Below are 26,608 nucleotides of genomic sequence, written 5' to 3'. Positions count from 1 at the left end.
CAAAAACTTGCTGTCTAGAGTTAGGCTTCTGTGTGTTTTATTTTTAAAGCTTTTCCACCGAGGTTTCAGTCTACAGTCTTTAACTCTTTCATGCTTTGGTACAAGTGCTTGATGAGGAAGAGGAGTTGCCCGAGATCAGGCCCCCTTCGTCCAGCCACTTATCCAGGCTCCTCCGCCGGGCATTCATGAAGAAGTTGCTGACGGTCGTGAGCTCCAGACCCAGCTGGTGTGAGATGGTGATCTGTAATTCTTTGGACGGACGCTTGTTCTCTTTGAATATTGCATGTAATGTCCGGCGCTGGACGTCAGTGAAGACCAGCCTGGGCTTCTTGGAGAGGCTCCCTCTCTCTCCCTTCCCCTGCTCCAGTTCCTTCCTCTTACACGCTGCAAGGAGCAGAAACAAGGACAAAAAAAAGACAAAGCCTGTCAGAGCTCACACTCACATAAACAACAATGACACAAACTGGCTGTTTACATCTTACTGATGTCTACACAATGGCTCTCCCCAATCCACTTTCATTCCCCAGGTCATCAATGCAAAAAAAAGAAGGCAATTTGCCCACCTGGTTAAATAAATGCAAATAAAACATTGATTACCCCAACTCACACACACACACAAACAGTAATGGAAAACTATATGTGTGAGTCTTCGATGAACTTTAAAAATATGCTGATACAGAAATGATCTGTGTCAATAACTAGGTTGTAAGCAGTGCAAAAGTGGAATACCATGCTACAGTAATTCCTGCTGGGAGTTGCAAAGACAAACTGTGAGCCACTGCAGGAATAAGGACAGAGAGCAAGGTAAAGTGTTATCTGAGAAAAAAGCTAAACTGATGTTAAAGGTCAGAAGTAATTCCCGAGCAATGTCAGTTAGTAAAAGTCCACTTTTAGTGCTGTTCACCTTTACCCAGCTCAACACATGACAGAACGAATGGAAAAGATACACTGTATGACAACTTTGTAATGTAACCACTTCCAACATGCCATCAAGTTAGACACGAGTACTCCACACAAGTACATTTAACACACTCATTTAACATTATGATACTTCATATGAGTTTTCTAATCCTATTATATGTACATATGTTCTTTTTTACTTCTACTGCTTCTTTAAGTTACGCCTAATAAGTAAGTATTATATATAAGTAGGCCTAATAAATTAAAGTTATATACTGTAACTGCAAGACAGCATGCAGCATACACATCATTACAAAAGATATGTAGAGTTAAGAAGAGTTCATGAAAGACTCTTAAGAAGTATCTAATAAGAGTTATAAAGTGAAATAATATTTTTGACATTAGCTTAAATTAACATCAAGGAATATCATTACTTATAACTCTCTAAGAATGAGTTAATTCAGTGACTTGAGAAAATTATAGTTGCAATGCATTAATTTGATTATAATTATCCATAATGGAAATATTTTTCCAAAATATTCATTATAATCTAATTACCATAATTATTCTACATTAATGTACATCAAGAGCTCTGATTAGTGCAGAGAAAGTCATCAGAAAGGCATATTTGATTTTATGATTGAAAATGATGATGCCGAATATGATGCCGAATATGTAAACTAAACAGGGTTTAAAAAAGGTTGCAGGCACTCTCAATAGCTTCTGTTGATAGGATGAAGAGACCATGACTCAGCAACTTCTAGACTCTTCTACTTACAAAGGATGCCATAATAAAATGTTTCACTGTGAAATCTGGATAGGAAATTGTATAAATCGCAGTGGCTATATCACATGATGTAGAAACATTCCTCTTGGAATTTTAATCCCCTAGTGAATATAGGTATGACTAGGTGAGTTGAGTGGAAAATTTGTGCAGAAAAGTGTTAAAATGTGTGAAACATATTAATGTGAATGAATGTTCCATGTCTTATAGATCCATACAATGCAGTCCATAGCATTTGGACAGTGACACAATTTTTGTTGTTATGGCTCCATACTCCAGCTCATTGGATTTTAAATGAAGCAATGAATATGAGGTTAATGCGCAGTCAGCTTAAAGTTCAGTGTATTTACCATATCCAGTGACCATATAACAACTAACAGCAAGTAGGAATAACAACACACCTTGCCTCCAATTTAAGAGACCAAAAGTAATCGGACAAGATGAACATAATCTCAAATAATGTAGTCATACTCAGTACTTGGTTGTAAATGCTTTGCATTTGATGACTGTCTGAAGTCTGCAGCCCATGGACAGCACTAGACAAGTGATGCGCTTCCCTGTCTGTATGCCAACCATCTTCAGTCCCTGTTTATTTCAGGGGACTTTTGCCTTCAGTTGTCTTCAACTGAAATGCATGCTCAGTTGATTGACTTGACCAGTCAAGAACCCTAGGCCCAGAAAAGCTCCTTAGTAGCTTCAGCAGTGTGTCTGGGGTCATTCTGCTGCTGCAAGGTGACATGTCATTCAATGAGGGTTGAGACATTTGGTTGGATTAGAGCAGATTAGATATTTCTGTACACTTCAGAGTTCATCTTCAAGACAAGTGGCAGCCGAACATGCACAAGCCATACAGCATCTTCACCATGTTCAAAGATGGGGGGTTGCTTTGAATCAGGGGCAGTTCCTTTTCTTCTCCATACATTTGTCTTCCCATCACTTTGTTACAGGTTACTCATCTGTACATAAGACTTTGCTCCAGAACTCAGAACCATTTGAATGTACTTTTTTTAGAAAGCTCTATTCTGGCCATTCTGTTCCTCAGGCTTACCAGTGATCTTTGCAGTCATCTTTGCAGTGAACCATCTGAGGTTATGCTGATGTAGTCTTCTCTTTGGCATCTATGCCTACATCCTGGAGAGTGTTCTTCATCTGTTAAATGTTTGAAAAGGGTTTTTTCTCCACAACTGAAAGTATTCCATGTTCATCCGCTGCAGTGGTTTTCCATGATCAACCAGGTTGATTGCTATTGCCGAGCTCACCAGAGCATTCTTGTTTCTTAACAATGTATGAAACAGCTAATTTGACACTCCATGTTTTGGCTATGTCTCTGATCAATTTATTCAGATTTTTCCACCCCAGTATGTCCTGCTTTACTCACACTGACACTTCTGTTTTCCTTGTGTTGAGAGATGACAGCAGGAGACTTCAGATTCCACACCAAGAATTAACTCTATACCTTTGTTCGCTTTTGTGTGCATGAACTAAAAATGCAACACACAGCTGGCCGAGAAACAGCTGAGCTGCCAATTGTACTTTTTTTTTCTTGGCATAAATTAGGCCACTAAATACTTGAGCATCATTTGTATGCCACATCATACTTAGGCATTGTTGCTGAACATGTGCAACCACAGTTTACCCTTTTTTAATGGATACTTCCAGCAGGATTATGTGCCATGTCACAAATCACACATCATCTCAAACGTGTTCCTCGAACATGACAGTGATATCACTTTACTCCAATGGCTGCAAAGTCCAGTCATCCAATAGAACACCTTTGGGATGAGGTGCAACAGGAGGTTCGCAACATCAATCCGTGATCAAAAAATCTATAGGAACTGGTGATGCTATTGAATCAGCTTGGACCAAAATCACAATATAACGTTACTGTAATTAATGCATTGATCAAAAATGAATGATAATTATGATGAATGGCGTGGGAGACACAGTCATATTCAATTATTTAAATCTGTGTTCTTGCGTAATTTTTTTTACATTTTCCTGTTGTGTGTTCCTATAGTTATTGTAAATTAGGTTTATTTACCTGATGTGAAAGTGCCAGAAAATGTACAAAACTTGTGCTTTATGCTGGCCACAGTGGTGAAAGTGCTCGGTTTTTTGAAACAATAGACACAAACAGTCGTGTCCATATGCACGTATTACAAGCCTACAATGCAGATATGGCTTTCTGTGTACTTTGCACAGAGAGTGATTGTGAGGTAGGTATTTCCTTTTCTGTTTATTTCTCTAAGTACACCGCTCAGTGACATCACACGGCCAAAAGGGGGCAGGAATGAGCTTCAAATGACCAGAACTCGGATCTTTAGAGTATGGTGTCTCACTCTTCTTCTCTTGGAATTTCTATTTATTTTCATAAACCGTTTTATTTTGCGCAATCTAAAAAAAAACTCCAAATTAAGATATAATAAATATATACGCCTATATAAGCTATATAAGATCCATTGCTACAGTCAGCAGGGTAATTAAACTCGTCTAGTAGAAAACATTATTGATATCAATCAAAAGATATTCTGAAAATCTCCCTCACACAGATCTATCGCCAATATTGCCCACATCTCTGGCCAGTGGTCGCACTACACTGCTCGTATCATGCTCGTTTCTTGGTCCTATTATTGGTGAATTCAACACAATAGCCTCAACACAACGGTAACGTAAGCAATAAGCACATAAACTGGAACAAATTTAAATCGCTGCGGCATTATAGCATTTTGCGTTTCATATTATTTCTATTCTACTTATACTATCTTCAGTAGGGTATATTTCTTTTGACGCGCCCATAACAAGAATTTAAACAATATAAACCTAATTACCAAGTTTGAAAACGCATTGCACTGCAAGTCTCCACTCTGATAAATATTAACAAAAAATTCAAATGACGCCCTATATCAGCTGTTATAAATCAAACAGCCTGCAAGGACACGTTGACAACAGAAGCTCCTGGAACCTTGCGAGTGGGGAATTTTTCCAGTTATCAAGTTTAAATATCAATGAACCTTGGTATCGTCTCTTTATCGCCCACTCACTCAAATAAAACTAATCAGATAGTTACTGTTCTGTAGCTAAATCATTCTACAGACACGAGATAACGTCACACATACAGCGTATAATGACATTAGCCTATAGAATAGCCACATATTTCACAATCTGGATTAAGAAAATAAATAAATAAACTTTTGGGTACAGAGCTGTGTGTGTTTGCAGGCACAAGTATTTCTAACTAACTAATAGTAATAGTAATATCATATGAAAGATAGATAAAAACCTAACCTAACATTATAACAATATACTGGCACAGTGCACTGGTCCCACTTAAATTAAGAACATTCTGATGTTTTATAACAACTGTTGTGTTATACTGATGATCTACCTATTTTGATTGTCTCAATAAACTCAACAAACTCAAAATGATAAAAAAGCGATACAACAATAGAAGCTTAGGTAAATGATTTCAAGGAATAGAAATCAAAGCTTGTGAAAATCTGTCTCAAATCCCGACGTACAACTCACACTTGCATTCATATAAATGCACGATATATTATCGTTTTATAAAGTTACAAAATAAATGACTCTCCATTCCAGAAAAAGGCAGAAATGTAGGCCTACCATGATATAACTGATCTTCATTTAAAAAAATACATATAGGCCTAATGTCTGTTTGTTTGTGTGTTTGTATTGTAGGCTATGCATGATTATTTTATCCGATATAGAATTATATATAATATATAAAGCCATATCGACTATAATAATAATATTAATAATAATAATAACAATAATGAAAGAATAATAATAATAATAATAATAATAATAATAATAATAACAGTAATATATCGCTTTTTGAAACATTCTGTAATAGGCCTACTGTAAAATCTAATTGGCGAATTTGAATAATCAATATTAATTGTATATTACATCTAAAAGTAGGCCGATCACATACGTCTCACATCCTTATACCCTTATAATAATAGATCAATAATGTAGGCTAACTAGGCCAAACAAAAAGCCTACTTTCCACAAATATCCAGTGTAATTTTATTCAGTAAATTTATGGTGTATGCTTAATTGGCTAAATAGAAAATAACGAATTGTATTTGTGTGTGTGTGTGTGTGTGTGTGTGTGTGTGTGTGTGTGTGTGTGTGTGTGTGAATAGCTGCATATTGTTTCAATGATACAGTCCGTCAACTAGACTAAATCAAACTTTATTGGAATATTTATATAATAATCAAAAATAATATATATCATATTTTTGGAAACGAATTATAGTATAATAAAAAACAGTTAACATAGGCTACATAATGAAACTCCAAAACAAAAAAAAACCTTTAATCTTGAATAAATAACCTATTTGTCACGCTCATTAAACACCGCGACTGTTGCTCCGAATTGGCCTCCCTTAACTTCGGATAAAGTGAAGAGGCCTCCCCTACAAAATACTTTAATTCAAGTGGTCTTTCCCTTATCGACCCATGTAAATTAAGCTTTCGGCAAAACTGCAGTAAAAACCTTGTCACAGCATACAGGTGAAAAAATAAAAGAACTGTCACCACACTGCCTTCAACATATTTTCTCATGTTAATATCAAAATATTAGCCTGCAAATATAGCTATCACTGAAGACATATTATTATCGTAATAACTTATATTATTATTATTATTATTATTATTATTATTATTATTACTATTATTATTATTATTATTATTATTATTATTAGTAGTAGTAGTAGTAGTAGTAGTAGTAGTAGTAGTAGTAGTTGTTGTATTATTATCAGGATTATTATTACGACGATGATGACGAAGATTATTATTATTATTATGATTATTATTTTAAAAAGCTAAATGGAACAATTGCATGTCAGCACCGTCTTCGCTCCATCGTGTTCACACACACAAAGGAATACTGTGGAATAAGTGTAGTAAGACACATTTATTGGAAAGTGAGTACGGAAACCACAAGCGGACCACGTGCATATTTACGCTATTACATTTTCAAGCACTTCCTTTGTGTACTTCAAGGAGAAGGGATCACGTTGTCTGTCTGTGAAACGGATCAGTGCCCATGACTCCCGCACGGATTGACTCCCTCAATCTCCAGGGACAAATTAATGGAGACCTATCAGTTAATTAACAAAAATTCACTCCGGGCCGCGTCAATGGAAACTCGCATGTTTCACGCGGAAATAGAACATGATATCGGGGCAAAATGACTCGACTGAATTAATTGTGATTTCAAATAATTTTAAAGGAACGAGAAAGCAAACGGCCGCAGACATTGACCACGCATGTCGTACAAAACGGACAAAAGCAAATAGCCTATGTATTCCCGCAACAGAAAATAATCTGTCGCCGCCCTGGACCTTGCACATAGTAACATTATGAATACGTCTAGCCAGTAAATTCGCAGGCAGTCTTAAACTACAAATTCATATTAAAACATAGACTATAGGCGTTTCTTATTGTTCTTATTTTAAAACAGTCTAGCAATAAATGGAGAAACTGCATTAAACTGGAAGTCCCTAGCTTCTATTAATACAGAATCAGATTGAGACAATGGAGGTCACAGTTTAACACCACAGCGACAAGTCAAGTGTGAAGTGTTTACAGTACAGAAATATAGGAGATTCGCTGTGACAAAATCAGCAAAGGTAATTTTTTAAAGACTATATAGCCTATATATAGCTACAATATACAGGCTAAATCACTACTCCAGACGTTTCGAAAGCATCTGGGTCCACAAAACCAACACATTTACAACAATTTAGGCCTATAGCCATTTAAGAAGCATCGTTATTGAAAAAGATTGTTCACCGATGTATGCTATAGCTATTACAAATTAATAGCCGATCGATAAAAGAGCCTCGATACATGCCCGAAGAATGGCACGGCAAGTAGGCTACATCTAAAAATATGTGGTTCGTTTAGTGTAGCTAACTGTCATATGTAAGACTCAGCTCTATGTTGCGTCAAAATAGATAAATCCTAAAATATGAAGATTTTGCAGCCATGACATATTTAAAGCACTCCAAGCAGGCATCACAGAACGACAATTATAAAACAAAAATTGGAACAAAGAGAATGTAATAGAGCAGATTACCTATTGTTCGCTCACCTGCGAGCCTGAGAGCGGACATTCTTTGGAATTCAGGCTCCTGCAGCCATTTCCACATTCTCCTGAAAGTCTCGCGACCGGACTTTAGCTTGCTCCACGGCTTTGGGTTCCTTAGGAGGTCGGAGAGGGTGCCCTGCGATCGGCACAGGACCCTCTGGGCAAAGATGGCCTGGGGGATGCTGTACCGTTTTAGCTCAGTGGCGATCCTCTGTGCTACTTCTTTGGTATTGACTTCTTCCATTTGCCCTGCACTGCCTCCGTTGCTGACCTGCGATCCGGGCAATGAAGACATTTGCTCCCGGGTTGCGCCCAGGACCTGGCCGTGGGTTTGCCCGCTCAGGTGGTGCGGGTGGTGGTGTATACCATTAATCTGCACCATGCCCCCCGAGGATGCAGTCATATGCTGGTCCCCATGCCTGGCTAGCATGGCAGGATGGTGAGCTTCAAATCCGTTAGGCGTTAACATTTTCTCCGTGGGCATGGTGGCACCCGGGTGTGCATAAGGCGGCAGCCCCTGTTGGGAGTTGTGTATACCGCCCAAACCGGATCCTGATAAGGGGGACAGGCTTTGTCCCATGCCGGCAACATCCTTGTGGTACGGGGCATAGAGATTGTTCATCGGAGCCAGACCTCTGTCGTCCCTCATCAGAGTGAAGCTGCCACTCACGTTCCCTGGGATCCGCTGATGGGGGTGGTGATGGTGGTGATGGTGGTGGTGGTGATGGGGAAACTTGTCCGAGACGGTCGAGATGGGAGGTAGCGGCTGCAAGGGAGTCAGCGTGGTGTAAGTGCTGCTCATGTTCATTCCGGGAGGAACCTCGCAAGCCATGGTCATAGCCGGGTGCAGGTGACCGGCCAGACCGTGATCCGTGGGTCGGTGGGGATGATAGTCGCCGCTGTCTAGGATTGAGGTCATGCCCATTGAGCGCGGGTGGACTGACAAGTGGTTGCTGCGATGGGTCACCGGGCTCCTGTGATGAGGACTGTTGCTGCTCATCAGGTCAGCCGTGGCGGGCACCTGTTCATGGCTCACTCCGTGCAGATCGCCAATACATTCCATCGACAGCTGAGCATTCATTATACGTGCAATCTTGTGGACCAAACATCTATCTGATCTGTCTGAGAAAGGTCCAAACAAGTCTTCACTACAGACCGCCGTCTTTTTCGTTTCTCGTTTCTTTTCCTTAGTTTCTTTGTTTTATTTTCTTGTTTTTTTATCATTTAAAGTCGTCGATTTTTGAGTTTCTTTTTTATGTTTTTTATTATTTTGTTTTTATATCTTTTTATCCCTTTAAGCTTTAATTTAAGGCCCCTGTTCATTTACCAGAGCATCGGCAGCGGCGGTCGTAATTTGGATGTATCCCTCGCCGCCATCTCCAGCCATGTCTCGCGCTGTTTGGTTCTCTTTGGCCACAGCTCTGCTGCTGCGGCTCCAACTGAAGAATCATGCGCACTAGGTGCCCCGCGTCTCCTCCCACAACATACACATGCACGCCGCTATTCTGAGCTGACGTCAGCTAATAAGGAAGTTGAAGCCAAGATATTCCATGAGCTATCAGCTACCAGTATTTGGGTTTCTTCTTGTTGGTTGATGATCAGCTTGAAGTTTAACAATGGGGGAAAAGCGAAGGCTCCCAAGATGAATTACTGGAGTAGATAAAAAAGTGTAAACATTGATAACATAGGCTACCTAATGTACAACCAAAACCGTGATTGTTCATTTATTTTATACTTGAGTGTGTGTGTGTTAATTCCCTTTTATTTCCTACTTTTTGTTTTTAAATAGCAACGAGAGTAAAAAAAAACACCTGGTTCTCATTTCTCTAATTTTATTGAAGAGATTAGCTGTGACAAGATTACAGACATTCAGAATGCTTGTTAGATTCTCAGAAAGAATGAATACTGGTCACAGTCAAGGTCCGAAACAAAACAAATACACATTTGGAGAGAATAGTCTCCATGTTAATATGTAAATAGCATATCTCGATCACTGATTATATTATTATTTATCAAACATTGCAGGCCAGCCATTGTTACATATAAACCAATCCCCTTAAAACACATTTGTACCTTTTTAGGCACTTCTTGTAGGCCTACCTTCATTTCTGATGGAGTGTTTCAGTGTAAACTTAATCCTCAAATGTAAGTCAAAGGTTAACTGACAATCTATATAGGCCTATGTTTCATTTCACTGAGGTACTAGGCCTACATGTACTAAGATTATTTCAATAGACAACAATGAGGACTCAAATCAATATTTGTATTGTCTCCAGATATACATAAATACAGCAGTACAACAGCAGTAATACTACAAAATATTCAGTGAACCAATATATCAGAAACTGACAGAATGAACACACAGTTCATTTTTAAATGTGACGATGCATATACGAACGCACCTTAAAACTGATATCAACAATCAAGTTCATAAATACACTCACAAATTCTAATTCAAAAGTTAAAATATCCTCAATAACATACTGAAATGAAACATACAATAAACAAATAAATAATGTTATTATGTACAAGCTGGCTATTGACAAAGGACAACAAGTAATTTTGGAGTAAAAACATGGGCTTATTTATTTTATTGTAATCCATAAATGTCACATTTGAACGCGTATTATTATTTAAGATACAATCAGATAACACATTCTACATAGTTCAAACATGCAAGCAAATATGAAAACTTTTGATGACGCCAGGACGGGAGGTGTCTCTCCGGATTCCGGTGACAGCTTGCGTGGCCATTGCTTGAAGCTCCTTTATCTCAATAGGACAAATGGCAAAGGCGACGCATAAAGACTAACAGCTGCAGTGGGACCAGATAAACTTTTCAGGAGTTTTCCCTCGATACTTTCTTGAGGACCTGTCAGATGACAAACACATGTGCATCTGGCAGGGTCGATTATAATGACATTCTGTTAATATTCTTTGAAAAAAGTAGACAAACTTTAAGGATAAGTAGCTAGCGGACACGTGGCCTTATAATCTGTCGCATACAAAAATCAATTACAATAAAACAATTCATTACGAGTAAAAGATTTGATAAAGATTTGTTAAAAAACAACTATACAACACAGTAGGCGAGCCTGCATTGTTCTGTAATGTGCTTTCTAGCTTATTGTAGTCCAATTATTTACACAACAAAATGTTTTGCTAAAAGTAATTTTGAGTATACGTTCCATCCTGATGGAGTATGTTCATCAGGAAAAACGTACTCTGATGTTAGTGTGTAGGCATTTTCATTGACCCGCTGTCAATTAAAAAATGAAACATCAGAATGCATCGGTATAAATCAAAAACATGTAAGCTACTGAGACACAGTAATTATCGAAGTATTTTAATAAAACCTATGGCTAACATGATGCACAGTGCATAGATCAATTTTCTCCCTCAAGTGCGAATTTAATAAAGGACATGGGGGGTGGGACGTTTTTATGCAATAGTTTCGGTGTTTGAACAGTTCATGTCGCATATATTTTATTGTGTATCCGACCTCAATGGGCGAGGTTAATGAACACTTTATTAAAATAGAGAGTGTGGCAGCAAATATATATATATATATATATGCCTCATTTTAACATTCCGGTGTTTCAAACTAATGCCCTGCAAGCATAACACACATTCGAAAACTACACCTGGCTAATTTTGAATAGAATTGAGAGCATCTAACATCTCATGAACAAATTTGGAAAAAATCCATGTCATCATACTGTTTTTAATTCCCAATAGTAGGCCAAATTCAAAAATTCCGTGTAATCTTAAGATAAAGTTTCGTTTCACCAAACACCGCCAAATAGACTAGTCTTAAATATGTTGCATGATACCCTTTGTCTCAGCAAGATATTAGTAAATTAAATAATTCAAGGTTAAATTGATTTAACTCGTATAGTGGATCTATTGACATATTCAAACACAAGCGACAGAGCTCACGAGTGATTTTAAATACATAAATATATATATATATATAAAAGTTACACTCCATTAGTTCTAATCAGTGATCTGAGCGCTCAAAGACCGTCCAGCATTGTGTAGGTAGGCTAACTGTAGCTATAAAATGAAATAGAAAATGCAAAGTATCTTTTCCAATTGACTCTGTGTGTGTATTACTTGTAAAACTATCACTACCGCTTGCTATATTAGAATCCAGTAGATTTTCTAAAGGACGATTGCATGGCAACTCATAAAAGGTAAAATGACATAAGGATTTAAGCGTTCTTCATTTTTCTCAAATATAATTAAATGACAGAAAAAGTGAAATATTACGAAGACCTTTAAAACAATGTTTACTTACTTTTTCACAGAATAAATGAAAGGGAGCAGCTCTTAACAACTTTAAATAATGGTGCTATAATCCAAACATACGCAGAAGTGACATAAATAAACTAAAATAGACTATAAGACTATCTCACAAATCAAGTTCGACAATTTTTTTTTCTAATTTATTTTATTAGAAACCCTCACATAAATACTCACATAGACTATAAATAGAAATATAATACTTACCTGATGCAACTATGTAAGCTACCTATGTACAATTACATAACATTTTAAATTGCCTTGCAGCGGGATAATGAGCTAATAAATTATGCAATTTTAGACCAATAGTTCTGTTCCATGTAAAATGTCGTTAATTTGCGCAAGTGTATCACAAAACGACATATTTTATCAACAATATGCATTAGGCTATACCCTACATCCCTACATCATTGATTAATATTATCTGATATGGATATGTCATATGTGGAATAAATTAAGCAGTTCTTTGGAGTGGCTCAGTTTTCTTTTGCACTGAATGATATTTTAGATATTTAAGAAAGTTTCTGACGTTTCTATAGTAAGAAAATACACTGAATGTAACCTCAAAAGAGCTTGTACAACGACATGCCTCCAGTTGTTGAACGTTTACATGAGATTTAAATATTAGCCTACGTTTCGGTTGGAACTATTTTCATAAAGTGCATGCAACCTGAGCGGGCGCGCAAGGAAATACGTATCTGCAGGAAAAGCCTATTTATGTTTAGTTGTGTAGGCTATAATTGTTCACATGCACATCCACTAGAAACATTAATGGCCGCTTTCCCGAACGCGTTAAGAAAGTTCTTAAGACGGTCCTTAAGAACTTTCTTAGCTTAAGAACGTTCTTAACGCGTTCGGGAAACGCGGCCAATATCGTTACTTTGGAGTTGCCTGAAGTGCATTTTCTTGCCCAGGCCATGAATCCCCATCCGCCATAGACCTGCACCTGCCATTGTAAAAAGAGTAATTAGGCCATCATTAACTTAGAAACTTAGTCTACAATTTAAAAAAATAAATAAAATAAAATAAAATAAAAATGTTTTAACCTTAATGCTGTTATTCCGACAAACGTTAGTAAGGCGTTAGAACATCAACTTTGGTGAGGTCAAAAACACAGCATCAGTTACCGCTATTCTAATTCCATCTTGTCCTGCACTTTTTAGCAAAAGTCAATGAACAGAAAGTAAACTAGCCCTAAAGGCTACTGAACAGTTGTGCTAACTTATAATTTAGCATCTGCAAACTTTTCAAGAATATTATCTTCGAAGTCCAACAACCCAGGGTTTTTGTTGTCGGTTTGCTCAGTGGGAAAAACATATTGGCCTAGGCCCAAATTTTTTTCCAATTCTTTCTTTCTTAATCAATTTTGGGGATGTCTAAATTATCGATCGCCTGTAAGCTACCAACTAAAAATGTGTTAAGTGTCACTTGTTATAGCCCATGACCTGGCGACCTGACTGGAAATCTAATGTTAATTAAAACATAATAACATGCGAATAATACCAATAGCATATATACAAAATATCTAGAATTGATGCAAAATCACAGGGGCCTGATACTGCAGAATAAAGTGATTATTTAAATGCATTTCATGAAATAGCATCGTAATCGAACCAGTTTTTGTTGCCATTTAACCAACAAGTAGCGAGGCCTACAGTAGCTTAGTCTGTTAAAATCATGTGGCAACCAAAACTTAAATTTCAAAGGACGCTGCTTGCATCTCAGTAGCCTACTTCTTACAAAACTTAGCCTATAATAGTCATATGCGTGTAAGTTAGTGCTGGGCTAATACAACCTTCAGACTGAACCAGATTAGGCTACAGTAGGCTAAAGCACAAGTTAGGGAGCTACTCTATTATTTCGCACTGTTTATACTCTCGTGAAGCATCAGTCGCTGAACGCCTGATGATAATTCCGTCTGCCCGGGCAAACAAAGAGACAGTTAAGCATTCAAAATATTCGATTAAACTGGTTAAATCTTGTTAAAGCAATCAGCACACAAAACATAAATGTCGACAATCTCAGCCATTCTTATCAGGGAAAATCAATATGGTCATATTTCCCTCAGGTTCTATAACGCTATTATTCAAGGCAAGAACAAGCAAGTGTCCGAAATCACCACACAAATAAAACATAGTCAAGACCATAATAAAACCTCAAATAACTCACTTTTAATTTATTAAATTGATCTTAATTCTACAAGAATATTGTATTAATCACTAGGCTCTCATTAAGTACCAGTACACATTAAGCTGAGGCCAGTAAATAATATTTAGTAAACTTGGCTAAAAGAAGACTTTGGACTTTAAACTTGTTTCTTCTGTTGATTACAGCGATGCGTAAGTCATCCTATTTTTTAAACGCCTAAACCAACAAGCGACGACACACAGACATGCTAACTGGAAGAGATAGGCTAAAGCTAGCACGTTCAGGTGAGTTAGAAATGTACAGGAGACGGGAGGTTTTCATACCATTTTATAATTAGAAGAGTGTTGGTGGTGGTGGTGGTGTGTGTGTGTGTGTGTGTGTGTGTGTGTGTGTGTGTGTGTGTGTGTGGGTGTGTGTGGGTGTAAATTAATACCTTCACATCCCAGTAAACATGAGGTGTAACTGCAGAAATACATCAATTCTGCAAGTCATTATACATTTGCATTATTTTTGATAATGCAGATCATGACAAAAAAAGCATTATTATTATCGTCATCGGGAAAACAACAATAATAATACGAATAACAATAATAATAATAATAATAATAAGAAGAATAATATACTACTACTACTACTACTACTACTACTAATAATAATAATAATAATAATAATAATAATACGCTTCACAATCTGACCACATTATGCCAATTATGCAAAACAAATACCAGCACATTTCACTGAGTTAAGTGAGAATTGAGATAGCTGTGATATTTTCACTAAATCAAACAAAATTCAGAAATATTCCTTAACATGTATCTAAGTAAGAATGTATCAAGTAAAATGATTTCGATACAATTGTTCCAACAGATTACATTGGCCTACTACAGCAAATATGCTCTTTTCATTCGCGTGACTACAATTGCAAATATGTGCTTCGGTGTTAAAAATATCAGATTGTAAATGTAGGTCGATTTCACGTTATTATTAGGCACAGCTTTGATAAACATTTCTGATAACGTGTAAAGTATACACCAAGCGATCTGATCTGTAGTGCAAAACTTTCTTTCTAGGTGTGCTACCACTGAGCATGGGACTGCTGATGTTTTACAGACGAGGAGTTACTTTATGATATTGTAGGTCCGAGAGCTTATGACGCTTGATGACCTCTGTTGAGATTTAAACCCTATCTGCCTGACCACTAAAGCCTGAAAGGTACCACATGTCACAGCATCACTCTTAAACAACACATAACCAGAGTATCCTTTAGTCCTTTTCTAATCTCTTAATTCTGTCCTCGCTTTCTTTTCCGCTTACCCCTGGGATCCGCTGAGTTCAGCTGATTTCAGGGGATGTTGCATTTTTTGCCAATCCGCATTACGCGATTTGCACAAACCAAATACAATAGCATAATTTCGCACGAAATAAACATACCATGCTCTTGTTTTCTGATTTAGATTTTTTTCAATGCTGAATTGGCATTGAAAAACGTCAGTGAGTAGGTATCGCTCTCTGTCCGACTGAATCGTCTTCGTGTTGCGGTCCTTGCGCTCATCCAGATCCAGCGCTCTCCGTACCTGCATGCTCCGTCTCCATGCCGGGGAGAAAGATATCGCGTTTCTCCATTTTCAGCGTATGTTAGTCAACATCCAGCGGAAAAACCAAGGTCTTTTCATCCCCTGACTCTTGGATAGGTCTTTTTGGTCGATCTGTGCCTGCATTTAGAGATGCTACTTGCATTTGAATAGCTGCCCGAGTTGTTATGGATCCGCGGGGCTATGAAAGGGAATCAGTATGCAAATTGTTTCAGATACAATCGAAAGGTTCGATCTATAATAGCTGTCTTGCGGAAGTTGATGTCGGCTTCACTCCTCGTAAGATTGCTATTCCCATCTTTCTCAAAGGCCTTTACTTGGATAAGGTTTTATTATATTATTTCAACAATTTGAATCAGTTTATTTGTCGAAAAATAATTACACAGTACGGTTTTTCGTAGATTTAATTTTTTTCTCATATTCAACAAACAGCAATGCATTCTTTTTCCTACTGTTTGCATTGGAATCAGCTGAATATTAAGTCTAGGCATAACTGTCAAACTACAAAAGATACGATGTGTTTGCAATTATGTAAGATACAATTAGACTGGTACGACACGTTATTAAAACATAAAATTATCATCCATTAATGCGTATGATGTTTGGAGATTTCCTTACTTAACTAACATGTTAGTGTATTTATAAATCTATCTCAGATAAGGAAATAAGGTAATTCTGGCGGCTTCTTGCCCATGCAGCACATCGACTAGTCTACTGGCAATGCTTTTATAGGTGGAAAATGTAATGTAGGCCTACCTAGAATATTTTATTTGTTTTAAAATCTGTATAAATTAGCCGTGATATTTCGGTGGACAACATTGCTGACAAAATACAAAATATGTTGACCAAGCAATCAGAACATTCGTAAAAATACGCCAATTTCCTGTTATTTTAAAGAATGAGCGCACAAAATAGAATTCCTCACAGTCCTAGACAGAATACCTTACTTGCATGAGAAACATCCAACATTATAAACATAAAACAGGCTACCCACTGGACACAATACTTCTAGCCAATAAAATCCTAATCAGAATGATAATGAAGTTGGCTACGCAGCTTGTATCGATCCGCTTCTTAAAGCACCCCACCATATTCTAAACCGTGTCAGGCTTGTAGCCTACTTGACGACCAGCTGAAAAAAAAGCTATGATACTAGCCAAATGCAGTAGTTGGATATGGTTTCATATTTCTCTCCCAGTTTGTCAACTTTTGGACTGCGAAATGTACATTCAATTGTTTGTGAGTCAGATAAAAAAGTCCAGGATTTATGAAACTACTCATTTTTAAGCCATATTAATTATTGGTTGTCTGTATTTCAACAACTAAAAAATCTGTTGAATAATACACCTCTGTTTAACACAACACAACACAACACACAATTTCCTCATTAATGATTGCATCATCTTTTGTGGGAGGTATATTTTCAAATAGTATATACAGACTATATTGGAGCACACAGTAGTACATCAATAGGAAGATCCTGATGAGCAAAGCAAAGCGAAAGGCCAGGCTTACAGTGGCCGAGAGACACCTACACGCAACAGAGAGAGGAAGGCACGGCACAGACCTGCAGCATCAATGGAAAATTCTTTCTGTAATATGCAAAAATGTGACAGTGGATCAGTAGACATATCGGAACATTATGGAGCACTAGCTGATACGAGTGGACCATCTGCCATTCAATTAAGGTTCACGTGCAGCTGAAGGAGGAGCCGGGGGTCGGTGACCCCAGGACAAAACGGCCTGCTGCTGCAGGAAAGACAAGTTCAAATGGTAAACGCTCAATACTCAGAGGGACCTGTACCCACCCAAGCAACGGGCCTGTGGGTTGGCACAATTCAGAGTGGAGCGTGTGGGCTTCAGGATTAAGTCCTTTGTCAGAAAATTGTTTGGTCACATCAAAGGCTCTAACAAACTCACAAATATGTATCATATTCCCAAGCAATTACAAACAAAAAACAATAAATAATAATTGAATAATCGTGTTTAAGAAGTGGTGTTCCAGTTGCTAAACATTACAATAAATGCAAATGCAAAAAATCGGTGTTTCCAGAAAATATTAAAAATTGTGTGTCCACCAGACACACTAAAAATGGTTTCCTAAAGTTACTTGACATGAACCGTGTTTTTCATCCCAATCAAACACATAGGAAGATAACATTATTTCAAATTACATTATAGCAGATAGCCATGAATGAACACTCATAGTCCTTTACATGTAGACTGAAACTCCTTGATAAATAGGGCCTTTACCGTGTATTGTTTGTGTCCTACTATGCAAACTTAAACATAAAACATGGCCGCATGACTGAAGGGTGTGCTGCATTGTCGATTCCCCAGCAAGGGCAGTAATGAGGTCACTCTGAGCGAATAAGTCGGATGTTAATGCAGTGTATTTTCTAGTGTGCGGATATGGAGGTTTCCCAGTAGGACTAATTTAAATTCCACTTTTACATGTTCACTTCTGTCCTGATGGCGGTTGTGAGTGGCAGAGTCAGAAGGCACAAGGGCTCATTTTAAACGGGTCCAAATAACATGAATTAAGATGAGAGCACCTGGAGGAGGAACATTAGCAGTGGCTGTTAAAGGAGATTACTCAGATTCCTGCGTTGCATAGCAGCAATTTAGAGGATTACAGAGACTAGAAAAGTATGGATATCCATTTTCCACTTAGAGGACAAAAGCTTCATCAAAATGTAAAGTGAGCCAAAAAGCTAGCATCTGCGATAAAATGTGAATTGTAAATGCATTGGAAGCTGGATATACACACATGCCTGCATACTTGATTAGAGAAACATATATCCAGCACCCTCAACAAACACATATACACATAATCACACACACACACACACACACTAAGGCACACACACACAAACTAATGCACACACATGCAAGCATTCACAAGCACACACACAAATACACGCATACACACACGCACCCACATGCTCGTGCACACACACACACAAACACAAACATGCGCACAAGCACACACACACAAATACATGACAGATCAATTAAACTGGTGACTGAAATTTTTCCCAAGAATTAAGTTGGAAATAATTGTGGTAAATACTGAATGATCTTCTGCTATCTGTGCTTATATACCTTTGTTGTACTTCCCTAAAGTCAAGAATGTAGCACTGTGTTCTCAGGCACCTTAACTTAGAGTCAGACCATATGTGGCTTAGACTAAATACATCAAGGTCTGCTATCAGTAACTCATTTGTACTATATAACTTGGTTGGTACATTTTTTTTTACCCAAACACTGCTTTTGAAGCTGGCAGAAAAATATTACTGTACATTACCCCTGTATAAGTATTTCAGTAACATTTGTGATTACTTGCATAAGACAAAACCTAAAGCAAGTACAGATTCTAACTGAAGGAAGCAGATTCACTCTATAATACATTTAAAAGAATATCCTTTGTCAGAAAACTTATTCCTGAGTGCAAAACAGCGATAGATATACAGTAGAGTGCTAGTCTGTAAAGCGTCTTCGTGACAGTCTACTGAAAATAAAATTAAAAATATAGTAACATATTCACTTGGATATAATTAACAAACATCAGAAATATAAAAATAAGGAAATATAAGTTAAATTGACCATTGTACAAAAACACATGACAAGAGGACAAAAATGTGGTCTTTTTAACAAGCAATTCCGTCTTAAATGTTTTCCAACATGACAGACATGAAACCCAATCATGTCTGGTATGTGACAGGCCTTTATCTATCCATCTGCGCTGCTTTATTTCTGTTGGGCTCCACAAACGGTCTGGCCGTGAAGAACTGGACGTGCGATATAACGCGAAGGGCAGGCAGAGCCCAGTGCACAGGTGCTGGGATGAAATCCTGCGTTTTGCGCGCCTTTGTGTCTTTTGTGCCTGGCGAGCAGACAGAGGAGGGTATTTTACTCGGCGTGAATTATAAAGATAATCAATAACTAAGTGGTGGAGGAATGCAGGAGATTCTCCATGGTTTCCAGGAGACGGGGCCCCGGCAGAGAATAGTGCATTATCCAGCTGTGGTGATGGCTGATGGTGGTGGGGCTGTCGGCTCTTTGGGCTGCCGAATGTCTGGCCCTGCTCAGCCTTCAGGGACTAGCATAGCATTGTTATAGAAGGGTCTGCCTTTAGATTCTGGGCATTACATATTTTGGAGGAGAGTGTCAGTCCAGCATATAATTGTGTTATTATATATTGTAAGTGAGAATTGTAGCAGTCATACGGCCTATTTTAGTGGGAAACAGATGACCAATATGATTTAGTCTCAAACTAAATTGTCAACATATTCGTACCATAACATACATCCTGTCCCTTAGTTCCTGTCCTCCTTCACCTTATTTTTTCCACGTGCCACCATTTTATAGGAACAGCTGAAGTTTCTCATTTAGGTGCATCACAGCACTGTGTGACTCAATAATATGGAAAATAATATGCAAAAAGGGTTCAGATGATTGTGACATGACTTATTTTTGACATGTTCACTTAAGTAGCATCAAACATGCTGCCTCTCTGGCAGAATTATGCAGCATTATCATTTTGAGGCATTTTATGGGCCATAATGTTAGCATTTGGCCTAGACATATATGTTTACTTTAAGCAATTATTGACCAAAACGATCCTGATATTATTGTGCACCCCTTATATTAATTTCAGATACATTTTATGATATATTATTCAAATAGAAAATCAAAACATATTTCATCAGTGCACACAAAATGTATTATTTTGATTCTACCTTCAAGTCACGAGCAATTACACAACATCATTAGTTTTGCGTGGTCAGTGCATTCTCCACGGTGATATAAATAGGCTGTATTGGCCATGACATCCAATTCAGGTTAGCTAAATACCTCACTAGAGCTCCCCAAAACAAAGGTGACTGTTGTGAAAGTGTACTGTACTCTGCCCCCTGTCCGCAGACACACTGATCTGGCCCTGCACTTCCCAAGTGCTGGAGGGATTACTAAACCTGCTAAAGTAAAGGACACCAAGACCAATGGGACACAAATGTTGGCAAAATTGTGTGTCATTTTTTGTGTCTTATTGAGATATTTGGTGCAGTGTGTCTAAATTTGACACAGATGAACTAAAACACTAAAGATCAGGTGTTCATGCAAGCCCACAATGCACCACAGTCACAAGACAAAAGAATCAATGAGATAATAAGATATCCATGTTCAGAATAAAAAAATGCTGAGCCTGAGTTTTAAACATGGTGGTAGGGTAGAGCAATATGACTGAACATGATGTAATGTAGGTGTCCCAACCAGACCATTCCTTTCTGAAATTACGCAAAATACCTCATACATGGACTCTTCTGGGATTAAGATTACTGCTGTAGTTCATTTTGTTGCTGATAAAAAATCTGTGCACTATTAATGCAAGATATCTAAGTATGAATTACATGTAAATGCTTAAAGGGGTTATTCAATAGTCCCTTTTCCTAGATAATCTTTTTGTAGCATGTATTGTGAACCAGATCTCTTAAATTATCCTTCTTCTATTCAGAGCATCAACTTTCCTATTAACAATGCTCTCAAAACATGCTCTCAAACCACCGACCTTGCGTGTCCCAGTCATTTACCTTAACCACTACGCTACAGGGCGGCCTGTAGCGTAGTGGTTAAGGTAAATGACTGGGACACGCAAGGTCGGTGGTTCTAATCCCGGTGTAGCCACAATAATATCTGCACAGCTGTTGGGCCCTTGAGCAAGGCCCTTAACCCTGGATTGTCTCCTGCTTAGTCTAATCAACTGTACGTCGCTCTGGATAAGAGCGTCTGCCAAATGCCAATAATGTAATGTAAAAAACATAGTGTTAATGCTATGTGTTCAATGATTTAGGAAAATATTACTCATAATAAATGCATTCATAATGACTTGTAATACATGTACACTCAGATCTCCTGGGACTTTCATGCACAACAGTCTCTAGAGTTTGTAGAGTATGGTGCGAAACACAAAAAACATCCAGCAGCAGTTCTGCAGGAAAAAACATGTTGAGGTCAGAGGAGAATGGCCAGACAGGAAGGTAGCAGTAATGCAAATAATCACACATTACAACAGTGGTATGCATTAGAGCATCTCTGAACAAACAACGGAAAAGGCTACAACAGCAGAAGACCAATAAGCCTAAAAAATAAGTCTATTAAATACCTAATAAAATGCTCACTGAGTGTATAGTGCATGGTTAAAATAATTTTAACTGCACATATTATCCTAACACTATATCAATATGAAGAATATATTACAAAGTGATATAATTTACAAGGTTAAATACCATGATACCTCATTATTACTGATGAAGGATAGAGAACTATTTTCATGTTGAACATCATTTAGTATTTTATCTCCACAGAATTCACAATGGACTATACTATTTAATTATATTATAATGCCATTGGAATTGATCTTTGATTACTTATATCTAAACGCCTAAAACAGAGAAATGTATAGGCTGTGCTGTATGTTATAAGTCTGCTTTATATAAAGTGGAAAAAATAATAATCACATTGATACAAGATCAACACACTGAACTCAGTCAAATAGTTTAATGATTTCATTAAAAGGTTGTTGAACATGACTGGCTGCCACAAGTGAAAAAGCAATAATACTTATAAATGAAGTTTGCATTGGGCCTTTGTAGTAGGCTCTAAAAATAGGACAATGTTACTCTTGGTGCTTGAACTCCAAAATTGCTGTTTATAGATTTACAGGATGTGTTTATAATGCATTATACACTGTATATAGATCTACAGGATGTGTTTATAATGCATTATACACTGTTTATACACCTACAGGGTGTGTTTATAATGCATTATACACAAGGGCTTCATAGGGGGTTGAGATACCATAGTGCATGAAAAGGATTCAAGCCTTAATATTGACTCAAATGACTACAAAAGTAGCCCACTATTTTTGAATAAAGCCACTTTGATCACCAAACTGTGCCCAACTATGTCCATGATTAGAATTTCAGGTTAAGGATAACTGTGGATTGAATCCTGGTCTCTGTCTACGAGTTATGTGAGCTGACATTCACAAGTGTCCTAGGTGATCCAGATAGTGGAGCACAGGCAAGCTGCGTAACACGGATGTGTTACTCCTGCTGTGATAAGCTAATGTTTGCTACAGTCCATGAAATGCATAAGTAAATACTGGAGAGAGCTGACTGTTCTGATTGTCTTCTAAGGAAAAAGAGAGTTCCTATAGTGAATGGTTGCTCCTAGTGACTGATAATAGTACACCAAATGGCTCACCATTACTCAACAGAACCTCACAGTTTTACCAATCTAGCCTTCTTCCATTAACCTTTTTCTCTTAGAAGTGAACTACATCCATGCAGACGCACACACACACACACACACACACACACACACACACACACACACACACACACACACACACACACACACACACACACACACACACACACACACACACACACACACACACACACACACACACACACACACACACACACACAGGAGAACGTGTTGTCCAGGGGCCATAGGATCAACTGCCTCTTGGCTTCTTGATAGCATCTCTGAAATGGAAATGGCCAGCTGGTCAGCCTTCTGTGTGTCCAGTGACCTTTCAGCACAAGGTCAACGGCCAGGGCCCCCAAGCTGGTCAGCTCTGCGGCCGGACACCGTGACAATGACCGACACTGCAGTGTCACTGTGTGCAGGCTCAAAACACATCCCAGGTACATTTAAAAATCTGATACTATTTTTATTTATACACAGCAAAAGTCTGAATTACACACTCGGTCCATCATCACATGCATCGATTAAATTAATCAGAGATATTCAAAAGCATCTGTTCTTAACCTTGAAAAATGCACGAAATCACTATTACTTAAAGTTTAAATGCAAATATATCTGCCCTAAATATCTGCCACACCAATCCCATATTACATAAGGAAAGAAGGAAAGAGAAAAAATGTGCTCATCGCAAACCGGTTGCGAACACTTTAAGAGCAGGATTATATCCTGTTGGTTTGCAGTTTGCTCTGCATTCGCTCTCAAACGGTATCATTTGTCTAATGGCACTCTGGGACCTAATAGCTGCAAATGACCAACAAGGGGGGCGATTCTCCAGATTATCAATCTGCCGCTTTATGGGGAAGAAGACTAAATGCTTAGGGCCGGCCTAAAACATACATCTCCAAGAGAAATTGCTCCCTGATCAAAACTAGTGGCAAGGATAATGATACTTGTAATAATGAGTGCCTAATCTAGGTGATGAGAGTTTGCCTTATCAAAAGCCCCAGTGTCAATTAGGCCAGCCAGGGAGAGATTAGCTGCCAGACTGCACAATAGCGCTACGTAGTCATTACGGAGAAGAGCCTGCTTAATGCCCCAGTGTTTGATTATCTAAGGCTTTTATTGCTCATTTATGATATCGCCAGGCTTTATAGGAGCGTTTTGTGCATGCAGGTAGCAGCACAGTGCCTTGTTAAACGGGAGTGGGAGAAGGTAATGACAGCCGCTTGGTTGCTGTTTCAGGTGTCGAGTACTATACAGGCTGGTTCTGAGCTATATGGACACGCATATTAGCGCACTCAAGAACACGCACACACCCTTTAGCACAGACACACAGCAGTGATAGTGCCACTATTCCATCTGATGTTTTCCATCTTCAAATGAGTGCCCTTATTTACCATATGAGAAGCATTGGAATCTAACAAGCTGAAGTAGGTGGAAACTGAAAGAGAAAACTGAAAGATTGATGATGAAATAAATCCTAAAGAGCCAGAAATAGAAATTGAAATGCATTGATTTTCAACATTTACATATTATTATCTACAGTAGTTGCATTACAATCTCCATTGTTTGCAAGTGCAGTGGGTGGCCCAAGGTCTCAGCAAAGAGTAACAAGAAACTTATTTAATTCAATGGAAACAAACTTGGTCAGACATTGTGCTAAATATTTTATGTTGCTGGAAATGGAAAACAAATAAAATAAAAATAGAAAGATGCAGACTACAGCTCCTGCCCTGAAAATGCACAGTGACCCTGTACACAACACTGAAAATGCACACTGTACACAGCACTGAAAATGCACAGTGACCCTGTACACAACACTGGCCAACAAAAAGGCAGCCAAAAAGGTCACCAAAGATTTTATTTCACCACCGTTCTCAAAAGGGTGCATTTTGTGAGATAAACAACACATAAGATACAGAAGTTGAATGTATGTGATGTCTAAAAGATTGCTGCTATTGATTCATGTCTTTGGGTTGGAAACGGCACCCGACGAGACATTCGGCAGCAAGTGCATGAGGGGCACACAATCAGCTTTGGTTCATTACATGCCAATCACAAAAAACCCAGAAACTGTTTACAAGGTTACATACAGCTACTTCAAGATATAATCAATTAGATTACGAGAGTGCTTTGGATAAAAGAGTCAAAGAATCTCAACAAATGTCTTCTGTGACAGCATAAGAAGGGAAATAATATCTGCACACGACAACAATCGACTCGTCACTGGATTTCCGTGTACAGAGAATATCTTTTGCTGGACTGTCCAGTACTCCACACTTCTGCTGTCAGTCAGGCCTAGCCTCTAGTCCTGAAACAGCCTGTTTATTGAATCGGTGTACTTTGAGCCCCAAACTCATTGTCTTCAAATTACAGCAACAATTCAATACAAATTAACTCAACACATTGCTTTTGATATGACCCACACTGAAAGGTCTGCCAATCTGAACCATTTCCAGTCCACGCGAGATGTTAATATCTCAATCTTTATAATATTGACAGCTATTTGAGTTTATAGGTCTGTTGTGCAAATGCTATTTATCAGCATGAGCACAATTGGGAAAAAGAATGCTTTTAACATCGCAATATTTATTTTACATACTTGATTGTGCACAAAGGCATGAAAGATGTCCAGGTAGTATAAGAATTTGTCTGTTTGACCAGCCATATTTCATTTCAGTTACATGGTCTTACAACATATAATGCCGCACTTTCAAAGTAATTTTCTGAATTTCAAGGCAATGGATATTTTTTCAACCTTCACAATGAACTGTTAGTGCCGTTACTGAATGCATGCAGAAATAATGAATGCCAGAAGGTATGAATGGTGTTGACCATTTCCTGACTTCTTCAGAATAGTGTTTCAGAGACCAGGTTACAGTCGACAACTTCAAATATATACAGTTCAAATAAATGTGGCAGAGGTCTGAGTTCAAAAAGCCTTTGTGCTAATGTTTCATCTGTTCAGTTCATAATATTTCTTGACCCCTGTTTGGTTAATTATGAAATAGGGTAGATAATAAAACAATGTCATTTAAATTTCAGGTTTAAGCAGGTTTTAAAAACAGTTGTGGATGAAACGGCCACACAAATGTCAGGGATGGGATATTTTTTCATGGCCACAGAGCTCTCTTTGTTGCCATGGATCTATTATTCCATCAAATCCCAGGGAAAACAGGGGAGGGGGAAAATCAATGGCACATGGTCTGCCCCTGGCCAATCTGGACACAGTAGAGTGGACTCAGGAAATGGTAAGTAAAGGAAATGCAATAAATAAAGAGAGAGAAAGAAAGAAGGAGTGAGGGAGATAAAGAAAGAGACTGACTAAAAACAGAAGAATGTGTGGTTGCAAAGGCAACAGAACCTCCCAATTGACAGGTGCAGTCAGACCACTTACATCTAAAGTAATATCTATTTCCTCATACAGCAGTGATTTTATCATTAATATACATTTCCTTTATGGAAGGCACACATTACAAATGACTT

General features: G+C 38.0%; 1 protein-coding gene across 1 annotated transcript; it reads right to left on the bottom strand.

Annotated features, from left to right (window-relative positions):
• Window positions 1–88: 88 nt before the first annotated feature.
• On the bottom strand, window positions 89–8,883 carry LOC133111981 (hepatocyte nuclear factor 6-like). The gene is made up of 2 exons (XM_061222637.1): window positions 7,806–8,883; window positions 89–384 (listed from the first exon to the last, which is right to left on the bottom strand). The coding sequence occupies exons 1-2, from the start codon at window positions 8,881–8,883 to the stop codon at window positions 89–91; spliced, it is 1,374 nt and encodes a 457-aa protein (XP_061078621.1).
• Between the last annotated feature and the right edge of the window lie 17,725 nt (window positions 8,884–26,608).

The sequence above is a fragment of the Conger conger genome, chromosome 15 (genome assembly GCF_963514075.1).
Source record: "Conger conger chromosome 15, fConCon1.1, whole genome shotgun sequence".
NCBI classification, from domain to species: domain Eukaryota; kingdom Metazoa; phylum Chordata; class Actinopteri; order Anguilliformes; family Congridae; genus Conger; species Conger conger.
Note: the sequence above shows the minus strand (reverse complement) of the source record. Positions and strands in the feature narration are given on the sequence as shown.